The sequence below is a fragment of the Paroedura picta genome, chromosome 5 (assembly GCF_049243985.1).
Source record: "Paroedura picta isolate Pp20150507F chromosome 5, Ppicta_v3.0, whole genome shotgun sequence".
NCBI lineage: Eukaryota > Metazoa > Chordata > Lepidosauria > Squamata > Gekkonidae > Paroedura > Paroedura picta.
Window position 1 is genome coordinate 81,426,673 of NC_135373.1, and position 20,365 is coordinate 81,447,037.

Genomic DNA, 20,365 nt, shown 5'->3' on the forward strand with positions numbered 1-20,365 from the left:
GTCATCATTATTATTTATTTATTTATTTATTTATTTATTTATTTGATTTTTCCCCACCTCTCACTTAGCGTCTTGGGGAGGCCAACAACACAAAATGCATCTTAATTACAATAAGAACATTATAAAACCATCGTTAATATAAAACCAAAATAATTTACAATTTATAGGACTAGGATTAATTGACCTCTAGTCTAGTCTTCACATACATGATAATAGCAGGTCCTTCCAAAAAATATAAAAATGATGGCTCTATAGGAATTCAAGGACCAACAGGTGTAGCTTTGTTCTGGCAAATGCAGACAGATAGATCACAAAAAATAGATAGCCATGTTGTTTACTATTTGGGCTGCCCATGGTCCCAGACTACGCCAAGGTAAGCCAGCCCATGCAGACTCCACCCAATGCTCTCTTGAGGATGTGCAGGCTTCAAGACATAGGGGAACACACAGAAAGATTGGCAAGAAGGAGTGGGTTGATCAGTGAAAACTCCATTCAGGCCAGGAAAAGAGATAGATATTCAATTTAAAATAAGAGATTCCCTGCCCAGGTGAAAGGGAGATAGTTTAAGTTGGGATAACTCACTTAAAACAGGCTGCACCAGTGAGGTACAGGCATTTGAGACAACACGGAGAGCATTCTTCATGTTGCTCAGCTTCCTCTACCTTGCTGGCATTGCTCCTTTTAAACAAGCATACAGTCTATGATAATGTTTCCTGCATGCCTCAGGATCAGTTTATATACTTTAGCATTTCTCTCAATAAATAGGACAATAGGGAGCCGATGGAACTGCAGATAAATGGACCAGGCAGAACAAATGCTATTGCAGTTCCATTACTGTGGATAGCCCTGGGCAGGAGAGGTAGGCTAACATTATTCTGCCTTCACAATGTCCCCAGAGTATGGCCAAATTACCTGAGGAAGTCTTGTGAACTGAATAAGGCTCTTACAGTAGCCAGCAAAAATGTTATTTATCATCTCTTCTAAGTCAGTATGTACCTTACCTAACAAAGCACCTTCCAATACTTGTCTCTATAATTTAAAGAATCAAACTTCAAATCATCATTTATCTGCCATAATCAGTATAGCTTGGTTGAGCTTTTCTTTCTTTCTTTCTTTCTTTCTTTCTTTCTTTCTTTCTTTCTTTCTTTCTTTCTTTCTTTCTTTCTTTCTTTCTTTCTTTCTTTCTTTCTTTCTTTCTTTCTTTCTTTCTTTCTTTCTTTCTTTCTTTCTTTCTTACCTTCAGCAGTTTTCTCTGCTCCATTGAAACATATAGGATCAGACCTGGAATGTACTTAGGCATTTACTTAAATCTAAGATAGGCATTTTAAACATATAAACTAGTACCAACAAGAATAAGCTGAATATATACAAAGTCTCTTTGAACCAATTTACCACCTAATGCCATGATACATTAAGTACTGCACTGCTAAATTATTCTATATGATGATGATGATATTCTATGTGATGTGTTACAATTATGAAAACTTGTGACTCAGACTTGTATGCTGTCACTATGTTCCTGTAAAATATACAAGTCAGCACTATTGACTTCTTAATCAGTGGATGGTAGTCATTCATGTTTAACTTATAATTTCCCCATTAAAACAAATGATAGAGCTGAACAGTAAGTCAGATTCTGATCTGGTGTAGTGGTTAGGAGTGCGGACTTCTAATTTGACAAGCCAGGTATGATTCCGCGCTCCCCCACATGCAACCAGCTGGGCGATCTTGAGCTCGCCACAGCACTGATAAAGCTGTTCTGACCGAGCAGTAATATCAGGTTTCTCTCAGCCTCATCTACCTCACAGGGTGTCTGTTGTGGGGAGAGGAAAGGGAAGGCAAATGTAAGCCGTTTTGGGTCTCTTTCGGGTAGAGAAAAGTGGCATATAAGAACCAACTCTTCATCATCTTAGAGTGAATTAGGTCTGCTAAAGCCAAAGCTCGAATATGGAGAAACCATATTGTACATTAGTTTCATCAACTACCTTCATATTCAGTACACCTATATATAAAAGAAACAATCGCTTGTTGCATTTGCAGAATGATATAACATGATAGAAAGCAACAAGAAACCTCATAACTCAAATAAGACAGGTATCTAGTCATGACTATCCAAAGAGATTTCTGATAGATTTTATTCCTCCCTCCTTGCATCCTGAGCACTGCATGCTGCCTGAGCAACAAAGAGATTTAACTCAGACTGTGAATATATTCAAGCTCTACTAGTGCATTCCACATATTCATTTATTTCTTCTAGTCCATTGGGAGGTATGGAAATATTCATCTGCATATTCCCAACAGAGCCTGCTGTTTAAATTGTCGAAAGATCTACTGCATCCCAGTTCAATTCCGTTCTTCTGAAAGAAGAAAAGAGAGCTACCAGGTAATTTCCAACCACTTAGCATTTTATACTTTCCAACTTTTGGTAAATAGGTATACTTGCTTTGCATAATTTAACAACAGCATAAATATAGTCCAGCCTATAAAACTAGAAAGTGGTGTGATCTACCAAGTAGTCATCTTATTAAAACAACAGCCAACCACCATTTTCTCACATATAATCAAAAAATTTACATTTTTTTGTCTATATACCATATCAGAATGTTAAGAGTCAGCACACAATAAACAAAGTTGTGAGATCTACTTTATTATTATTATTATTATTATTATTATTATTTGATTTATTTCCTGCTATTCATGGCAAGCTGTCTCATGGTGGATTACATGATAAAAACCTCACACAGAACACACATATCTCCATTAAATCTCCCACCCCCCAACACCCAAAAGTGGCTTCCGCTCAGTGCGCCAAAGGGACTACACATGCTGACAACCACCAGTAGTGATGATCTGACCTGGTGCCAGTATCTTCGGGGGGGGGGGATCCGATCTTCCATGCCCTAGCCACAACCATAGAACTGGCAAAAGAGCTCCATCTTGCAAGCCGTATGGAATGCAGAAAGTTCCCGCAAGGCCCTCAGATCTTCCATGAGCTTGGGGCCACGACTGAAAGGCAAACTTTCTGGGGGCTGGGAACAACCAATAGGTTGGTACCCACGCAGCATAAAGCCCTGTGGGGGGCATAGGGCAACAGGCAGTCCTTTAGGTATGTGGGTCCCAGACCGCAAAGGGTCTTGAAGGTCAAAACCAAAACCTTGAACCTGATCCGGGCTGCAACCAGGAACCAACTGAGTTGCCTCAGCTCTAGCTGGATATGGGTCCTCCAAGATGTTCCTAGCATCCACATTTTGCACCAGCTGCAATTTCCAGGTCAGAGACAAGGGCAGGCCCGCATAGAGCAAGTTACAGAAGTCAGTTTGGGAGGTGACCCCCACCCATGGGCTAGTTCCCACTCCAGGCACAAGTACTACTGCCTGTTTGTGTGCAAATACTGCATGTGCCATTTGTCTGGTGATATATAAGACAGATTCTTATCTCCTTTGCAGAGAATTCCCATTAGTAGTAGATGCTGAAATAGAAAGTATTACTGACTCTAGATGTGAAAAATTTTGATAAAGATTTTTCTCTCTAAATACCTTCAGGTGTTTTTAAGGACTATAATGGCATTTATCAACATTAGTGATAACAGTCATCAGATAACAAAAGACATGAACTGCCAAAGGCATTGGAAACAGAACCATGCAGCTTAAAGGCAGAATTTAGTTATGGGGCTATAAGTTATAGACTTTTGTCACACAATTCTAAATGACACCTTTTTTATGCTGGTCACATCAACTTCTCTGTCATAAAAAAACAATAACAACACCCTCTAGTATTCCTCACTGAATTTGCTATATTCTACTCGGCACATGTTAAAGGGGTGAACGTTTATTATTTCAGGTCTCTAGATGGAGTTTACATTAGTGCTTTCAAGAGTTGAAAATCTGAGTAACACTATGAATGATCAGGGTTTCATTTTGGACAGGTTTCTTATTCTTCCTCAAAGAACCCTACTTCATTTAAAACCTCAGAGTAAGTGATATATCGGCAAGAAGTTAGGACAATGACAAGGTCATGTATCACTCTGCTGTAGGGTCATCTATGTGCAGCAATCACACAAGAGATACTGAATGAAGAACTGCTGAGGGAATACATAGTATTTTTTGTGTGGTTCTGCTGCGATGTACTTTACAGAATGGAACTACTGACTGGCCTAGTAGTAGAAGTTGCTTCACAACTCAACCCATGTGGTCTAAGGTTCATAAGCATGCAAAATCACTCTCAATACAGCAGCTATCAAGGGGCACATTAAGCTGTATCATCTTAGGGGTGAACACAAAGCAGCTGATGAACTAAAAATCATGAACTGAAAAACCGTGACAAACTTCCATGAATTTTGACACAATTAAACCAACAGCTGAGAGACAGGAAGAAGCTTCCCTGCTGGCCCAGCCTTGAACTCTCTTGTGCTATTTAAAGAATTTGAAGTATTTAAAGAATTCAGCGGGTATGGAAGAATGAAACTATGCTTAGGATGCTCCTGAAAACTACTGTGTTTCCTTGCTCAAACATCTCTAAATGTCAATACATGGTAGAATGAGTGAGACAAACATAATGTTCTATATCAGCCTTTCTCAACATTCTTACTGTTGAGAAATCCCTGAAAGCTTCTTCAGGCTTCGAGAAACCCAAGAAGTGGCTCAATTGTGCAGAATATGGTTGGGAAGCATAGCTGTGTACATGGCCACCTGAGACCCCTCCCCTTCCCACCCCCCCAGGCCCATCATTGGCCATTTTGGGAGGGAGTGGGTGAGTTGACACGACCATATATGGTCATATCACCAAATAATGTTTAACAAATTTTAAAAATATATAAGAATTTTATTAACTCCCACCCACTCAGGAAACCCTTCCCAGGCTGTCAAGAAACCCCAGTCTTTTATGAAACCCTGGTTAAGAAATTGTGTTCTACAGCATGTGACCACAGTAAAAATTGGACATTATCAGCAAAGAGTAACTTACACTTGTACTCCTCATCCTACATTAAGTGCAAAGTGATGTGTGTGCAAAGGCGATTTACAGGACCTATTTCTGCTTTCTTTGTTACTGTTGTTGTAACAACAGCCAAATCACAATTTGTAGTAGTTAATTAGAAGAAATTACCTACTCAATCAAATTGAAGTGATTTTCACAAGAAGAACAAAGGTTTTTGAATTAATTCAATTTCCTCACAGCTGTAGGATAAGAATTATTTGAAACTAAAAATAGCAATGTACCTGGAATACTTTGTCTCCTTACAGCTAGTGCGCCTTCAGGTGGTTTTGTCTGGTTTGCAGATTTAGTATATGGACTCTCATCTGAAACAACGGAAAACAGTGACAATTTTAGTAGCAAGTTATTATGTCTGGCTTATATTGCTACTGAGCCCACAGATGCTGCTGACTGCAGTGAGAGAAACATTTATACAACAGTATTATAAAAATATCACCATACTTCCATTTAAATATAGCCATCATGATCAATTCACATAACTTTCTAACAAATTTAAAATGAATGTGAAACATAATGTATAAATGGCATAATTGGTATCCCTTTCAATTGAGAAGCATTAGAAGTATGCCTTTGTTCTTACACACAGAAAATAACTAATTAGAAATAGATTATTCAATATTTTAGTCACAATCTGAAGAACTGCAGGCACATATTACAACACGTTTGTTTGTTTGTTTGTTCATTCATTCATTCATTCATTCATTCATTCATTCATTCATTTACTGCCCTCCTCAAAGGCTCAGGGTGTTTTGCTTGAATCAAGATTCATGTAACTCCATTTGTAGTAATAACAAGGTGATAACAACAATAACATTAACATAATAACAACAATAATGCTAAAAACGGTGGAAACTGCAAAGAGCATCAGTTCAAGTCATACTGAGGCCCAGTGAATTGGGCGAATTTGTAGTTGTCGTCGTAGGAAGGAGGCCAATGGGAAGTGGTGGTTTAGGTCGACCTCAACCAAATGCCTGGCAGAGGAGCACATGAAAGTACTTCATATAAAGTCAGATAATTGTTCTGTCTATCCCAGCACTGTGTACTCTGGCTTGCAGTTCTGCATGGTCTCAAGTGCAAGTCCTTCCTGGATACCAGAAATTATTTAATTGGACATGCCACTGATTGAACGTGCATCTTTGGGTACATGCTCTTCCTCCATCCTTGATAATTAGAAATCTTGTGTTGGGAATATTTGGAGTGGGAAATGGAACAGAGAAAAACATTTTCCATTTCCATTTCAAATCACTTTCTTCCATTGTGGATTTTCAAGGTAAAGGGGGTGTCAAGTGACACATTCATTTGAATAAAGTATATTTTCTACATGGGGCATCAGAAGCCCAAGTGAAAAAGAACATATACACAGCAGGTAGTGGAAGGTTTTTATTATTAATATACATTTGTAGAAAACTGTATTATTTTACATCTTTTAAAGAAAACTGTGAAATAAAACTTTTCAATTATTTAAGCAGGATAATATATTTTGTACAAAAACTATACTATAAAGCAGCTATATTCTAGTAGCAATATGACAATCTTTCACAGATTAGTCATTCAGAATTTAGTTCCCCATGTACACTGGAGGTGAACTTAAAAAAAAAAAAGCAGTGGCGAACAATGGTGAACAATATATGAAGAGAGCCAGCTTGATGTAGTACTTAAGAGCGGCAGATTTTAATATGGAGAGCTGGGTTTGATTCTTCACTTCTCCACATGTAGCCACCTGGGTGACCTTGGGCTACTCACAAGTCTCGTTAGACAGTTCTGTCAGAGCTCCCTCAGTCCCACCTACCCCACAGGCTATCTGTTGTAGAGAGAAGAATGGAAAGCGATTGTAAGTTGATTTAAGACTCATTTGGGTACTGAAAAGCAGTACCCTAAAACCAACTGTTCTTTTCTTAAAGGGAAAAACTATTTAAGTCAAGTCTTGGCTTGACATATTTAGTTCCAGTGACTCATTAGACGGCTTAATCAGGAAATGGCATAGCTGGATGCTGACAGCCACTGATGAGATTGCTCCATGACATCCTCTCCACTCCCATCCAAAGTGTCGAGAACATCTTATAGGATGCTTATGAGATGGTGGTGAAAACAATAAAACACAAGTTTCCTCAGTTTCTATCACATCTGTGAGCTCACGCATAGTGTAATTACTTAGGGAAGTTCAGTCACTCACTGCCCTCAAGGAAGGCCACTAAAATAATAGCCAAATTTTATATCAGTTGTGAAGCATCTGTGAGCTACTGTGTAGATAAAACCTCAGTTCTCCACTACGACCTTTCCCCAACTATTGATACAGAAAGAGAACTAGAGGTCCCTTGGCCACCTCTGGAAGGAGAATTTGATGGCTTCAGATGGCTCATGCTGACTGAAGTGGATAGGGGCTGGCTTCAGTGAGGCCGACTGCATGCTCACTAGATCCCTGTCCCTTGTAGGCAATAAGAGCATAGGTGCTCCCCTCCAGGAGATAAGCAACCTCTTCTTCATAACAGGAGAATTCCCAGAGGAGGTGAAAGAAGAAGTGGTCTGTCCTCTACTGAAGAAACCATCACTGGACCTGTGGAAGCCCGCCAGCTACAACCCCATCTCACATCTTGTGTTTTTGGGAAATGTGGAAAGGGCAGCCGTGGATGAAGATTCATTCCTAGACCCATTCCAGTTGGGCTTCTGGGAGGGTACTATATAAATTCAATAAATAATGATGATGATGATATTTATATCCAGGATGTAATGTTAAAGTGTGCTTAAACATCTTTAATGGCTGTTAAGGATCAAGGAATTGTCTGCAGAAGTTGTGTAAATGCATTTACTTCCTTTGCCCAATAACCAATCAAGATAATACAAAATAAGGTTCCATTCTGGTTCTCAAGCAGCTCTTAATGTACCATCAAATATTCCTGATTGCAATTTTTTTCATTGAACACAGATTGCCAATTAGTTTAAACCACAGGGTTAAAAAGAAATGGATAAGCACGTCAAAGACTAAAGTTATCTAGAGTGTCATCCCAGGATGCAGCTGAAACCATCAGATTAATTTTTTTTAAAGTTCACTGACCCTCATCAAGTTTTTTCCCCCTTTTCTTTCCTGATTACAGTATTTATTACATGTATCATCTAGTATTCCTTCAGAATGTTGGTGGTCCCCAGCTCAAGAGAGGTGTGTCTGGCCTTGACCAGGGCCAGGATCTTCTTGGCCAGGGCCCCTGCCTGGTGGAACAAGCTGCTGGTTGAAACCTGGGCCCTGATGGAGATACCTCAGTTCTGTGGATCCTGCAAGATGATACTCTTCCATCAGGCATTTGGTTGAGGCCATAATGAGATAGTACAATCAGAATATACGGGCCTCCCTCCACTCATCTCAGTTCCCCTCCACTGAATTAGAATTAAAAATCATCTATATTATCTAGGTAGACTAGCAGAATATCTATAAACACAACAACTTTATGCAATATGAAAGTAGTTTTTGTATGTGTTACATAATATCCCACAGATGAAAACAATCTGAAAATTTTTTCCAGGGTTGCCTGGCCTACATTTCTATCACCATATCCCATTCAGTAAAGTAAAATTTGTGCTTTTTTAAACTTTCAAAGAAAAATGTAGAATAAGAACATAATAATTATAGCATTTCCCTCCCGTTTAACATGAGAATCTCAAAAATTCAGATATCAACATGGATCAAGTAATTTAGATATGTATATGCTTTTAAGATGCAATCAACATATGGTGACCCAGCAAGGGGATTTCAAGGCATGTTAGTAGCAGAAATGATTTGAAATTGCCTTCTTCTGCAGTGTCTTCCTTGGCTGGCCCCCACCCAAGTACTGGCCCTGCTTAGCTTCTTATACCTATCAAGATCGTTCTCTGTGTAATAGTTTCCTCCAGTTTTAATTTCCATCCTTTAGCTTAGATCCCAAAGAGTATTTCTGCAGGTGAAGTTACAGGGGCCTCAGGAGCAATTTAAGGTTGCTGCAGAAGGGGGAAGGTGAGAAAGTTGTATCCAATGAGTACATATTCCTCTGCCTATGGAAATATTCTGCGGGATCTAAGCCTTTGGTTCTTCTCTTCCTTACCCCTACCTTATGAATGTTGAACAACAGTTGGTGATACATGTAGGTGGTGACCTGATCACATCAGCAATGTACTTTATTGGTAAATTTTTATTGGACTTCCATCATGTCTCCTAACTCACACCCAGCACAATTATTTAGAATAGATAGATAGATCTCTCAGCACCCTGGAGGAAGCGCACCAAACTAATCATCTATCAGATATCAGCTGTGAGGCATTTGCAAGTCATTTTGCAGACAAAAAAAGACCTTCCCCCAATATGACCTTCCCCCAACCTTAGATACAGAAAGTAAACAAGTGGTCCCTTGGCTGTCTTTGGAGAGAACACTGAGTAACTTCAGACGACTCGTGCTAACTGAAGTGAACAGGATACTAATAGTACAAAAGCCAACCACCTGTCCTCTAACAACACCCAAGCCTCTCTCCTATGAATTCAAACGCCCTGTACCAACCAACCATGGGTCTGTTAGAATTTGGAAGTTATTAATTACTGTTCTCTCTGTTTATTGCTGTTATTGCTCCTCCTCCCAGAGGAGATCAGGGCCCTGACGGAGCTTAAACAGTTCCGCAGGGCCTGCAAAAAGGAGCTCCTCCACCAGGCATTTGGCCGAGACCAGACATAATCAATCAGCGACCAAGGGCCCCTGCTCCCCCCCCCCTCAGAATCCCATCAATAAGCCCTGGACCTGTTTGTATTACTATATTGTTTACTGTTATACTGTGTTGTTATTTGGTTACAATTATTAGTTATCAGTTATACATGTTCTACAGACTGTTTTATGTATTGTTTTCTGTTATAATGTAAACCGCCCTGAGCCTCCGGGGAGGGCGGTATAGAAGTATGATTAATAAATAAATAAATAAATAAATATTATCACTATTGTTATTCATCTGATGATTACTGAGTTTACTGTATTGTTCCTGTTCTCTATGTTTCATGTGAACTGCCAAGTCTCTGGGGAGGGCGGTATATAAATGTAATAATAAATAAATAAAGTAGCTTTCCTGGGTCCAAATATATCTAGCTACTGAAACATTATTTAGAAACACTAACTCACTAAACAAATTAAATCCTTATTCACTAAGGAATCTAATCATGTTTATCCCAGATTAGTACATGGGCATATGCATGGAAATATAACATATAATTTTACTTCTCTTATTTCCAGAGGATTCTTATTGCAGGTGTTTATATCTACAACCACAGTGGAAATGGCATCTCTATGTAGATGTGTTCCTTGAGCTGAATCCATTACTAGAGTGGTCTTTTTTTTAATTTCCTCTGGCTGAGAGATTAGACAGCCTGGGATAAATAAACAATTTCCAGCAAGTCATTATGTTGTTCTGAGGCAAGTGCTGTGCCAGCAATTCCCCTAACTCAGTGACTACAGAAGCTTTTTAAGCATCTCAGAATTGCATTTTCTATTGACAGAAAGATAGATATCTAGCTCATTTTGAGGGGGTTTATATATACAAGCTATCAGGTTAACAGAACATTTTCACCCAAGTTTTTGTAATAAAAATGGTATGAAAACAGCTACCATATTATTGCCATGTAAACTGCCATCACATTTTATCTAAGAAATTGCTACTGTAGATAACTGTGATTATGTCCCCTTCCCATTGTACTTAACATCTTACCTGATTAAGAGTGTTGGGGCACTCAGAAGCTTGCTATTTCATGATTTTTTTTGTCCCAATAAAACACTACTACAGGACTTTTAAAAAAGTGGATCTGCATACCTCCTTGCATTCTTCAATACTGTCTCTTATTGCCCTTCATTGATTTGATACTGTTATTGCCTTTCATGTTGCTGCTGATTTTAGCCTCTAGCTAAATTATTACTCTTCTGAAATAGGAGAGAAACACTAATGTAAGGATCAGCCTTTTATAATTAAAGAGGAAAACTTCATCAACATTCAGACCAAGAGAACAAAAAAGAACAAGTATAAGAAAATACACAATGTAACTTTACTGATAATGATGATTAATAACAGCTAATGTTTTTGTAACACAAGCTCAGGAAGTTATGAATCCTTGATTAAGATGTAACACCCTAAGTGTGTGTAGTGGTTAGAGTATTAGACTAGGATCTGGGAGACCCAGGGTCAGATCACCACTCTGTGATGATACATGCAGGCTAACTTTGGGCCAGTCCTGCACTCTTAGCTTAACCTATTCCACTGGGTGGCTGTGAGTATAAAATGGAGAAGAGAACAACATAAGCTGCTTGGTCTCCATTGGGGGCAGGGAAGGTGGGGTATATATGAAGCAAGCAAAAATAAACAAGTAGCACAGATACAAATGAACATTATGATTGTTTTAGCATACTAACATAACTCTTCAGGTGGTTTGTAGCTAGGTTACTGTTAAATGGAATGTGCTTTGTATTGGCTTATTTATTTATGTCTTTCTTAGTCCAGTTCAGGCTGAACTAGTTAGAGCTGTGAACCTAGCCAGTGTTGGCCATGGTTACTACTTGGATGTGAGACCACAGTGTTACCAAAAATAGACTTGTCTCCTGCATTTTGGATGTTGGAATCAGCAATTCTAGGAGACTTCTGAGCAACAGAGTAACAAGCCAGATAGCCATCTATATATACAGGAGGATTATTAGTGTCAGAAAACTCAAGCAGAGAAAATTTGAAATACATAAAATAGATCTCTATTGAATAATAAATTTAAAGCGCTAATATACTGCATACAGTTTTAAACTAACACAACAGAAAAGTAACAGGAACAGGAAAGTACAGAGTTGTGGTTCTTTCTTGCATATCTAGGAAAATGCCAATTGCCATTTTGGGGGTGAGAGGGAAATTTCCTCCAGGCCCCACTGGCCAGGGATTCTGGTTTTCTTTGACAAGGGGGAATATCTGGACATGAAATTCAGGTCACTGTGGGTGGACGGGTAGTTGTGAGTTTCCCTTCAACTCCATGATTCTATGTTTCTATGGTACAATAGGAAGTATAATATTCGGATCACAGACAAAGGCTGGTTGAGACTAAAACCCTTGGCTGAGTTTCTGATTACACCTAGGTTTCCCAAGTGAGGACAAAAGAGTGACTCAAAAATATACCAAGGTGTTTTGACTTTCTGTTCATTAAAGAAGGGAAATGGCTGAGTTAGGGATGAATTAAGGGAAAGAATAACCACAGATTTGAGAACAGAATCAAGAAGAAGAAGAATTGGTCTTTACACCCTGCTTTTCACTAACCGAAGGAGGCTCAAAGCAACTTCCACTTGCTTTCCTTTTCCTCTCCCCACAACAGACACCCTGTGAAGTGGGTGAGGCTGAGAGAGCCCTGATCGGATTACTCAGTCAGAACAGCACTATCAAAACTGTGATGAGCCCAAGGTCACCCAGCTGGCTGCATGTAGAAGAGTGGAGAATCAAACTTGGCTCCCCAGATTAGAAGTCCATGCTTCTAACATCCAGCTGTCTCTCAAATAAAAGAAAAAGGTCCTGGGTCCAATTATCCTTACCATAATTACTTTATATAATTCAGAAAGGGCCATGCGGGCGGCCCTGCCGGGTGGTGTCCATATCCTGTCCAGTACACCAGAACAGCCAGTCTGGCCAGCTGTTCCACTCCATCGGGCCAAACTGGACATACCCAGCTGGCTCAGCTGGATTGGCCGGAACCCTGAAGCCCCCGCCTCCAGGAGCCGAGCATGAACCGCTTGCCCAGTTTCGTGTCAATCCCCCGCGCTCAGCCCGTCTGCCAACTGCCAGCACTGGCAAAACGCTGGTTCCACAGGTCAGTGACCGGTTGGGCCGGGCTTTCCAGCACTCCTTGGCCCACGAACAGCTCTCTCCTCATTGCGGATGTGGCATGAGCCCTCAGCTGGCCAAGCCGCATAATCCGGGGAGTGCAGCCTCTGGTAGGGGGATTTCTCTCCCTGCTGGGCCTGCAAAGCCCTCTTGCCACAATGCAGATGCGGTGTGAGCCCTTTGCTGCCCCCACTGCCCGGGGAGCGTGGCTTCTGGGAGGGGGATTTCCCTCTTTGCTGGGCCAGCAAAGGCCTCTCTCCACATCACTGATGTGGTGTGAGACCTTCTCCAGCCAAGCCGTACCACCCAGGGAGCGCGGCCTCCAGGAGGGGTCTTTCCCTCCCTGCTGGGCCCGCAAAGGCCTCTAGCTGCATCACGGACATGGCATCAGCACTTCTCTGGCTAAGCCGAACACGGCCTCTGGGGGGCGGGTGGTGTCCCCTCCCTGCTTCCCCTGCTGCCCTTACAAGTATCAACAATAAACCTTATCAAAATAGGGTGAGGGAAGGAGCCCCTCATGGAAACTGTAATGTTGCTTTGCATACTCCAAAGTTCTCCTGAAGGGATGTGGCTTCCAGCTACACAATGTACAGGAGCACAAACATGGCTGGGTCAACTTCCTGTGTGAAACTGCCATGATTTGTTACATTTCTGGCCAAGCGATGCTTTGTTAAAGCCATGCAGGTAACTTTGTTCCAAGAATGGTTTGCTAGCAAACTCCCCTTCTGCCCATGGATGTATGTGGGCCCTAACAAACAAGGAAGACAAGGCTTTGTATGCAGAGAAAGGCAATGGCAAACCACGTCTGCTCTTTTCTTGCCTTTAACAACCTGTAGACGGAGTTGCCATGAGTTGACAATTAGGATTGTGCGCGGTGGTGTCCAAATCAGCCATTCCAGGCCGATGCAACCAGCGCCACGCCACGGGGGGGGGGGTCGCAGGCGCCAGTGCATCAGTCGGTGCACACATGCAGGTACGGAGCTACGTGTTTGCGTATGTGCGCTGAGTTGTGCACCAGCATCCGCATCTCCTCTCCTCCCCCGGCGGGCCGGCGCTGGCTGTGTCAGCCTAGAATGGCTGATTCAGACACCGCTGCGCACAACCGTATTGGCAATATTATTCTTTCTTCTACTCTTGTAAGTTGTATTGGGTCCCTTCAGGGAGAAAAATAGAATATGAATATTCCAATATACTGCAAATTAGAAATTTCATTATATTTTAAAAAGTGCTTTCATTGGTACTGTACAGAACCACATTTGGCAGTAGAGACACAGGTTGTCCCTGTCCTACTGTAAGACATTGTGGAGTTGCATGCACAAAGTCACAGCTGGTGCTTTTATTTCCACTGTTTTGCTACCATCTGCCATGGAATTTCCTTGTCTTTTGGCTAGCTTCCTTTCTGCATTTAGGCCACTCTGTTTCCAGGATCAGTTTCTGGGTCTCTCTATGATTTTGATGCTGACATTCTCAGCTGTTTGATGCAGTGTGACTAAAATCTAAGAACATGTCTTCCACAAGACTTTCCTTTAGCTTTGGATCCCTAGTGCCCTTCACTCTTTGAAATGTTATCTCTGTATTGTTATAACTGTATCATAACCAATATTCTCAGCCTTGCTTAAATTCACACTACAAAAACACCACCGACTGACCTTGTGATAATCAGGGATACAACTACCTTCTGCTTATACATTTGCTCATGATGATTTGCTGGCTTCATATATGTGTCAACAACAGAAGAGATTCCAGAATTCTGCAGAGTTGTTTGCTATAGTTCTTTGGAATGTTTAGATGCTAAATTTCTGCAGCTCCCTATATAATTCACTATAGTATAGTATTTCTTGGAACCACAGTTCTAGGCATTCATGTTTTTACCTTCCAACAGCTATGTCTGTCAGATTTAAATGATCTTACTGATAAAGACTTGTGTGCTTGATACAAAAACATTTTGAAAATGACACCCAGGGACGTGTTATAATATGCTCTGGAGTCTGAATGAAATAATGGTCAAGAGGGCAATTTTTGGCTGCTGGTGTCAGGCCTCCTAAAGGGAATGTCTGTTTGTTTCAGCACAGGTGTCCTCCAGCACTGAATTGTTGCAGTGCTGGTATGTAAATTATTTATTTATTTTTCATATTTATATACCGCCCTCCCCTAAGGCTCAGGGTGGTTTACATGGAATTGGGAAAAAAACAGTACAAATAACATGATAATGTTATCATTATGTTTATAAAACCCATGCTGCCCAAACCCATCCCTTTTGGGCAGGTCTGGGTGGCAATCTTCAAGACAGGGGGAAATGTTCAAATTTCAAGGAAGAGGCTATCTTGCAAATTCATTCTGCAATGGAAAAGAAATCAGGAAAAATTGGTTTTTAAAAGGATTTGGGAAATGAGGAAAAACAGGGATATTAAAGTTGTCTGGAAGCAAGAAACCCCCCATTAAATCAGGGAATGAAATGGAACTTTAATCTAACCTGAAAACAGTAGCATTCCCAGCATATGAGCATCTACCTGGAACTCTTTATGGTCATCACATCAGTCTACTACCACTGCTATACAACCTAGAGGGGAAGGAGAGGGAGGGTTTGACTGGTGTGGGAGGGGCGGGGATTTTTATGTAACTGTTTTTATAATTCTTAAAAATTTGTTCTTAGCTGCAGTGAGCTGGCTGGCCAGGAGTGGTAGCCTAAAAATCTGGTAAATAAATAATAATAGCATATTATTTCATCTTTAACTCAGAAGAAATAAACTGAAATATTTTTCAAATTGAACCAGTGTTATTCTAAACACAAGACAACTGTATACTATGAACCACTTGGTATTTCTTCCCTGTCTCTGTTCACAAGGATTGACTGGAACTGATTCACTGTGTTAACATTAACTGTTATGCATGCAGCCCTGCTGAGGACCAAGCTTGAGGTCCAAGGCAGGATCAAAAATCAGAGCTTCTGATTGGCTCTGCAATACCTGGCTTCTCCATGGGAGCCAGTAGATTAATAATGGACAGCTGCAGCCTAGTTGGTCAGCTCGCAGCACCATCCACCACGGTCCTATCGGTTTAAACTATGTATGTAACCATACATAGTTTGTATGTATGTAACCTGCAGCCATGGGTCAATCTATACTTTATCATGTGTATATATTTGGGGGGCTTGTTGTGGGTTTTCTCAGTGATATCTTGGTACTATCGTGTATCATGTGCTGTCACCAATAAAGAGCTGCAATGTTTCCAGTGTCTGTGTGTCTGTGACCTATGGATCCAACATTAACTATCTTTGTTAAAGGGAAAGCTTACTTTTCCAACTCTGAAAGGAAGAAATTTTACAGGGCAGTTATATTTGCTTTAAGAAAGGTATGTAACTGATGTATGCATGTAAAGTTGTTTTTGAAGTCCTATAACCATTTCTATCATTGGATCCTTTCACACAGAAGTTAACTGCTTGCTGACCTACAATGCTGTTTTTAAACACATCCTTATTTTTCATTTTTTGCCTTTCCATATTTCAATGTTGTTTTTTCCATGTTTTCACAACCATTTTTGATTAATTTTGAGAAAGGACAGAAAAATAAGAAAAAAAAACATTGAAAGACAACATACAGAAAATATAAGGATGCTCAGTAAAGTCCTGCTGCAGGTCAACAATCCAAATCATGGGAAAATATCTAGGTAAAAAACTCCATGGTCTTCCTAAGTCTTCCTAGGCTTTACAAATGAATCATAGAATCATCTTTATACAGCTGTTGCTGTATAAACATAAAAGTCTAAGGTCTAAGTGGGGGGAGAGTGGGCAGGGCCAGTCCAGGTGAGGGCGCCTTCCAATTGGGTCCTCACCAGAACAGAACAGAGTTCCAGCCAGTCAGGAGGTGCAAAACCAGAGTTCTGACAGGGCCAAAGTTCTGACAGGGCCCACCCACACAGCCCAGCCAGAGGCAATCTGGAGACATCACTGCCAGTCTGCTCCTGACCACCACAGGGAGAGGAGATCAGTAGGGCTGCCAAGGGGGATGAGGAGGTCAGTAGGGCTGGTACAATATGTTAATGATACCCCCCCCCCCTTCTCAAAGCAGCCAAGGGGTAGCATCATCCCTGACATACACAAAACAACTAGGGAGGGAACAAAAGGAATACAACAGCCTATTAAAACACACCATAACATTCCACAATTAAGTTCCCTCCTGCAACCATATTCCATTTTCCTAGGTGCAAGCACAGGCAATGAAACATTTCTGTTCTGGTCAGATGCCGTTAGCTCTCATGGCAGAGGCAACACCGAAGATTTTGCACCTAAGAGGGAACAAACTCTTATTAGGTATCCATTGTCATCTGTGGATAACCTTAGTGAAGAATCTGGCACATGGAAATTTACTCTTTCCTTATCGATTTTCAGCACAAGCTACATGATTTTACATCAAGTAATTTCAGAGTATATATGTGCCTGCTCAATGCCAGCAGTAATATGGGAAGTAGCATAAGTAATACCACATTCATAAAAGCCTCGGCATGGTATCTTGATCAAATACAGAAAAGTACACATTTAAAGAGGGAAGTTCTTGCTTTAATATGTGCAAAGTGCTACAAAGATTAAAAATTGGATGAAATGCTAAATATTAAATGTTGGTGAAGAAAATAAAATATTCAAGCAAAAATAATTTATGATCACACAGGCTCTGGAAATCTGCTGGAGGGAAAACGCACAGTAATCTGAAAATGATTTTGAAGCTATAATGGAATCACATTTTCAGAGAAGCTGTTAAAAATGACTGAGAACAGCACTGTCAGACATTTCAATTTTAAGACATCAAATTAGAGTAACTATTTGGACCACTGTTATCATATCACTACAACACTCAAGAAGGAGACAGAGAAATGTATAGATGTGGTGCTTCCTTTGCACTGTGTAATACATTTGCCTGAATTTTCTAATTTATAAACTTGCAAAATGTCAACAATCAGTTATGCACATAATTTGCCAATTTTCATTCTCATGTGTCAGGGAGTTCCTGGGCAAATTGTCAATGAAGTGATCAATCATCTTCTAATCAATGGTTCAAAGGGTTTAATTTTCAGTTGCTAGCAACTGCTAATATATTTCGAGCTGTTCCTCTAACTAGAGAGTTGACAACCACAATGATTAGGTGGTCTTTTTATCGCACTTGCCTTTTCCCCCCCCAAGAGACACAATTATTTCTAAACTCCCAATATCAGTACCATCTTAGGTCAGTGCTAGCTTTATCTCTTGCTCTTGTCTCCCAATAGGAAACCAATTAAATACTTGTGTTTTTTTTTTAAAGCAAAGAAAGAGGTTTATACAAATCACATTATATAGTCTAGCTAAACATTTTTTTTTGCATATTCGTTATGGCATGTTTATATAAGGGGTTCACAGTACAAACATTTTTAACTATTTATATATTAATCGCTCTTATGGATCCTAATCTGAATGGCAAAAAAGAGCATTAACAGCTTGATCATCACAGAAGTCTGAGGGATAAATATAGGCTAAGCTGCCAATGGTAAGGATGCTTTTAATAAGAAAAATACTTTCTTTAGCAAAAATATTTCCTTTAATATAACCTTTATTTTCTTTGAAACTTTTTTCATGTACTAAATGATGCATTTATATTTTCCATGTGCTAAATGATGCAAAAGTTGTCACACAAGCAGAGAGAGACATTATTGGCAACTTGGGACTTTGAGAAAGGAATAATGCAGGTGATTGTTTGGCACAATTTTGTCATGAAAATTGATTTGACATCATAAATGGTTCAAACAGCATAAATGTCACCTATAAACATGGACTGCTGTCCAAATGGAATATACAGGAACCAAATTTACTATATCTTATGCAGCCAATGATGGTCCATTCAACCCTTGTTGTCAAAACATAACCAGGTGCTGATTGCAGTTCAGATCATGAACTGTTACTGGCTAAAATCAAAAGAAAACTGGAGGTGAAAAATTGATTTCAACTATTGGACACAACAGAGAATATACCTGATAAACAATTGCAGTAATTTCCATAAATTGTTGTTGAAACAGCAGTTTATTTATTTATTTTATTTATTTAGATTTCTATACCGCCCATTTCTTTGCAGCTCTGGGCGGTTGAACACATACCACACAGGAAACCAGAAAAAAGATCAAAATGGCTCTCATATGAAATTATAAGAATAGCTGAATGTAGAAAAGCAGAAAAAGCTGCAGACAAAATGGAGGAAGCAAGAAAATTAAATGCAGATTTTCAAAGAGCAGCAAGAATAGACAGTGAAGCTTACTGGAATCAGAAATGCAAACAGATAGAAGATGACAAAAGGGACACAAGAGAAATGCTTTCACACAAGTTAAGAGGTTCCAAATGCTGCTTTCAAAAGCATTATCAAAGATAAATAAGGGAATGAACTGACTGACCAACAGAGCATCAAGAACAGGTCATTGGAATACACAGAAGAACTGTATGCATGCAGAATGGAAGTTTGCTCTCTTCAAAATGAAAAATAGTAATAGAAATGGAACCGTCCATTCTTGAGGAGGAAGTTGAATGAATCTTGAATCAACTGCCCCAGACATTGACATCATACCGCTTGAACTGATGAGGAGTGTACCAATCAAAACCATTACAGCTTTGTGCCAGAAAATCTGGGAAACTAATAATGGACCAGAGGAGTAGAAACGATCTGTGTTGATCCCGCTAACAAAAAACGGTGACTTAAAAACTGTTCCAATTACCGTACAATAGCCCTCATTTCTCATGCTAGTAAGATCCTGCTCAAGTTCATACAACAATGCATAGCAACAACCTTTGAAAAAGAATTACCATATTCTCAACCTGGCTTTTGATGGGTATGGCACTCGTTGTAGTTATTAGGTGCAAAGTCGTGTCCGACCCATCGCGACCCCATGGACAATGATCCTCTAGGCCTTCCACTCCTCTACCATTCCCCGGAGACCATTTAAGTTTGCACCTATTGCTTCAGTGACTCCATCCAGCCACCTTGTTCTCTGTTGTCCCCTTCTTCTTTTGCTCTCGATTGCTCCCAGCATTAGGCTCTTCTCCAGGGAGTCCTTCCTTCTCATGAGGTGGCCAAAGAATTTGAGTTTCATCTTCAGGATCTGGCCTTCTAAGGAGCAGTCAGGGCTGATCTCCTCTAGGACTGACCGGTTTGTTCGCCTTGCAGTCCAAGGGACTCGCAGGAGTCTTCTCCAGCACCAGAGTTCAAAAGCCTCAATTCTTTGACGCTCGGCCTTCCTTATGGTCCAACTTTCGCAGCCATACATTGCAACTTGGAATACCATAGCCTTGACTAAACGCACTTTTGTTGGCAGGGTTTTTAGAATGCTGTCTAGATTTGCCATAGCTTTCCTCCCCAGGAGCAAGCGTCTTTTAAATTCTTTGCTGAATTCCCTATCTGCAGTGATTTTGGAGTCCAGGAAAATAAAATCTGTCATTACTTCCATTTCTTCCCCATCTATTTGCCAGGAATTGAGAGGGCTGGATGCCATGATCTTAGTTTTCTTGATGTTGAGTTTCAAG

General features: G+C 40.3%; 1 protein-coding gene across 16 annotated transcripts in view; it reads right to left on the minus strand.

Moving 5' to 3' along the window:
- Positions 1-20,365, minus strand: part of GRIP1 (glutamate receptor interacting protein 1) — a 380,704-nt gene that overhangs the window by 95,797 nt on the left and 264,542 nt on the right. For all 16 annotated transcript variants that reach the window (XM_077338732.1, XM_077338736.1, XM_077338741.1 and 13 more), the window contains exon 2: positions 5,217-5,297. In XM_077338732.1, coding sequence (XP_077194847.1) covers positions 5,217-5,297 — 81 coding nt within the window. The remainder of the gene's footprint in view (positions 1-5,216; positions 5,298-20,365) is intronic.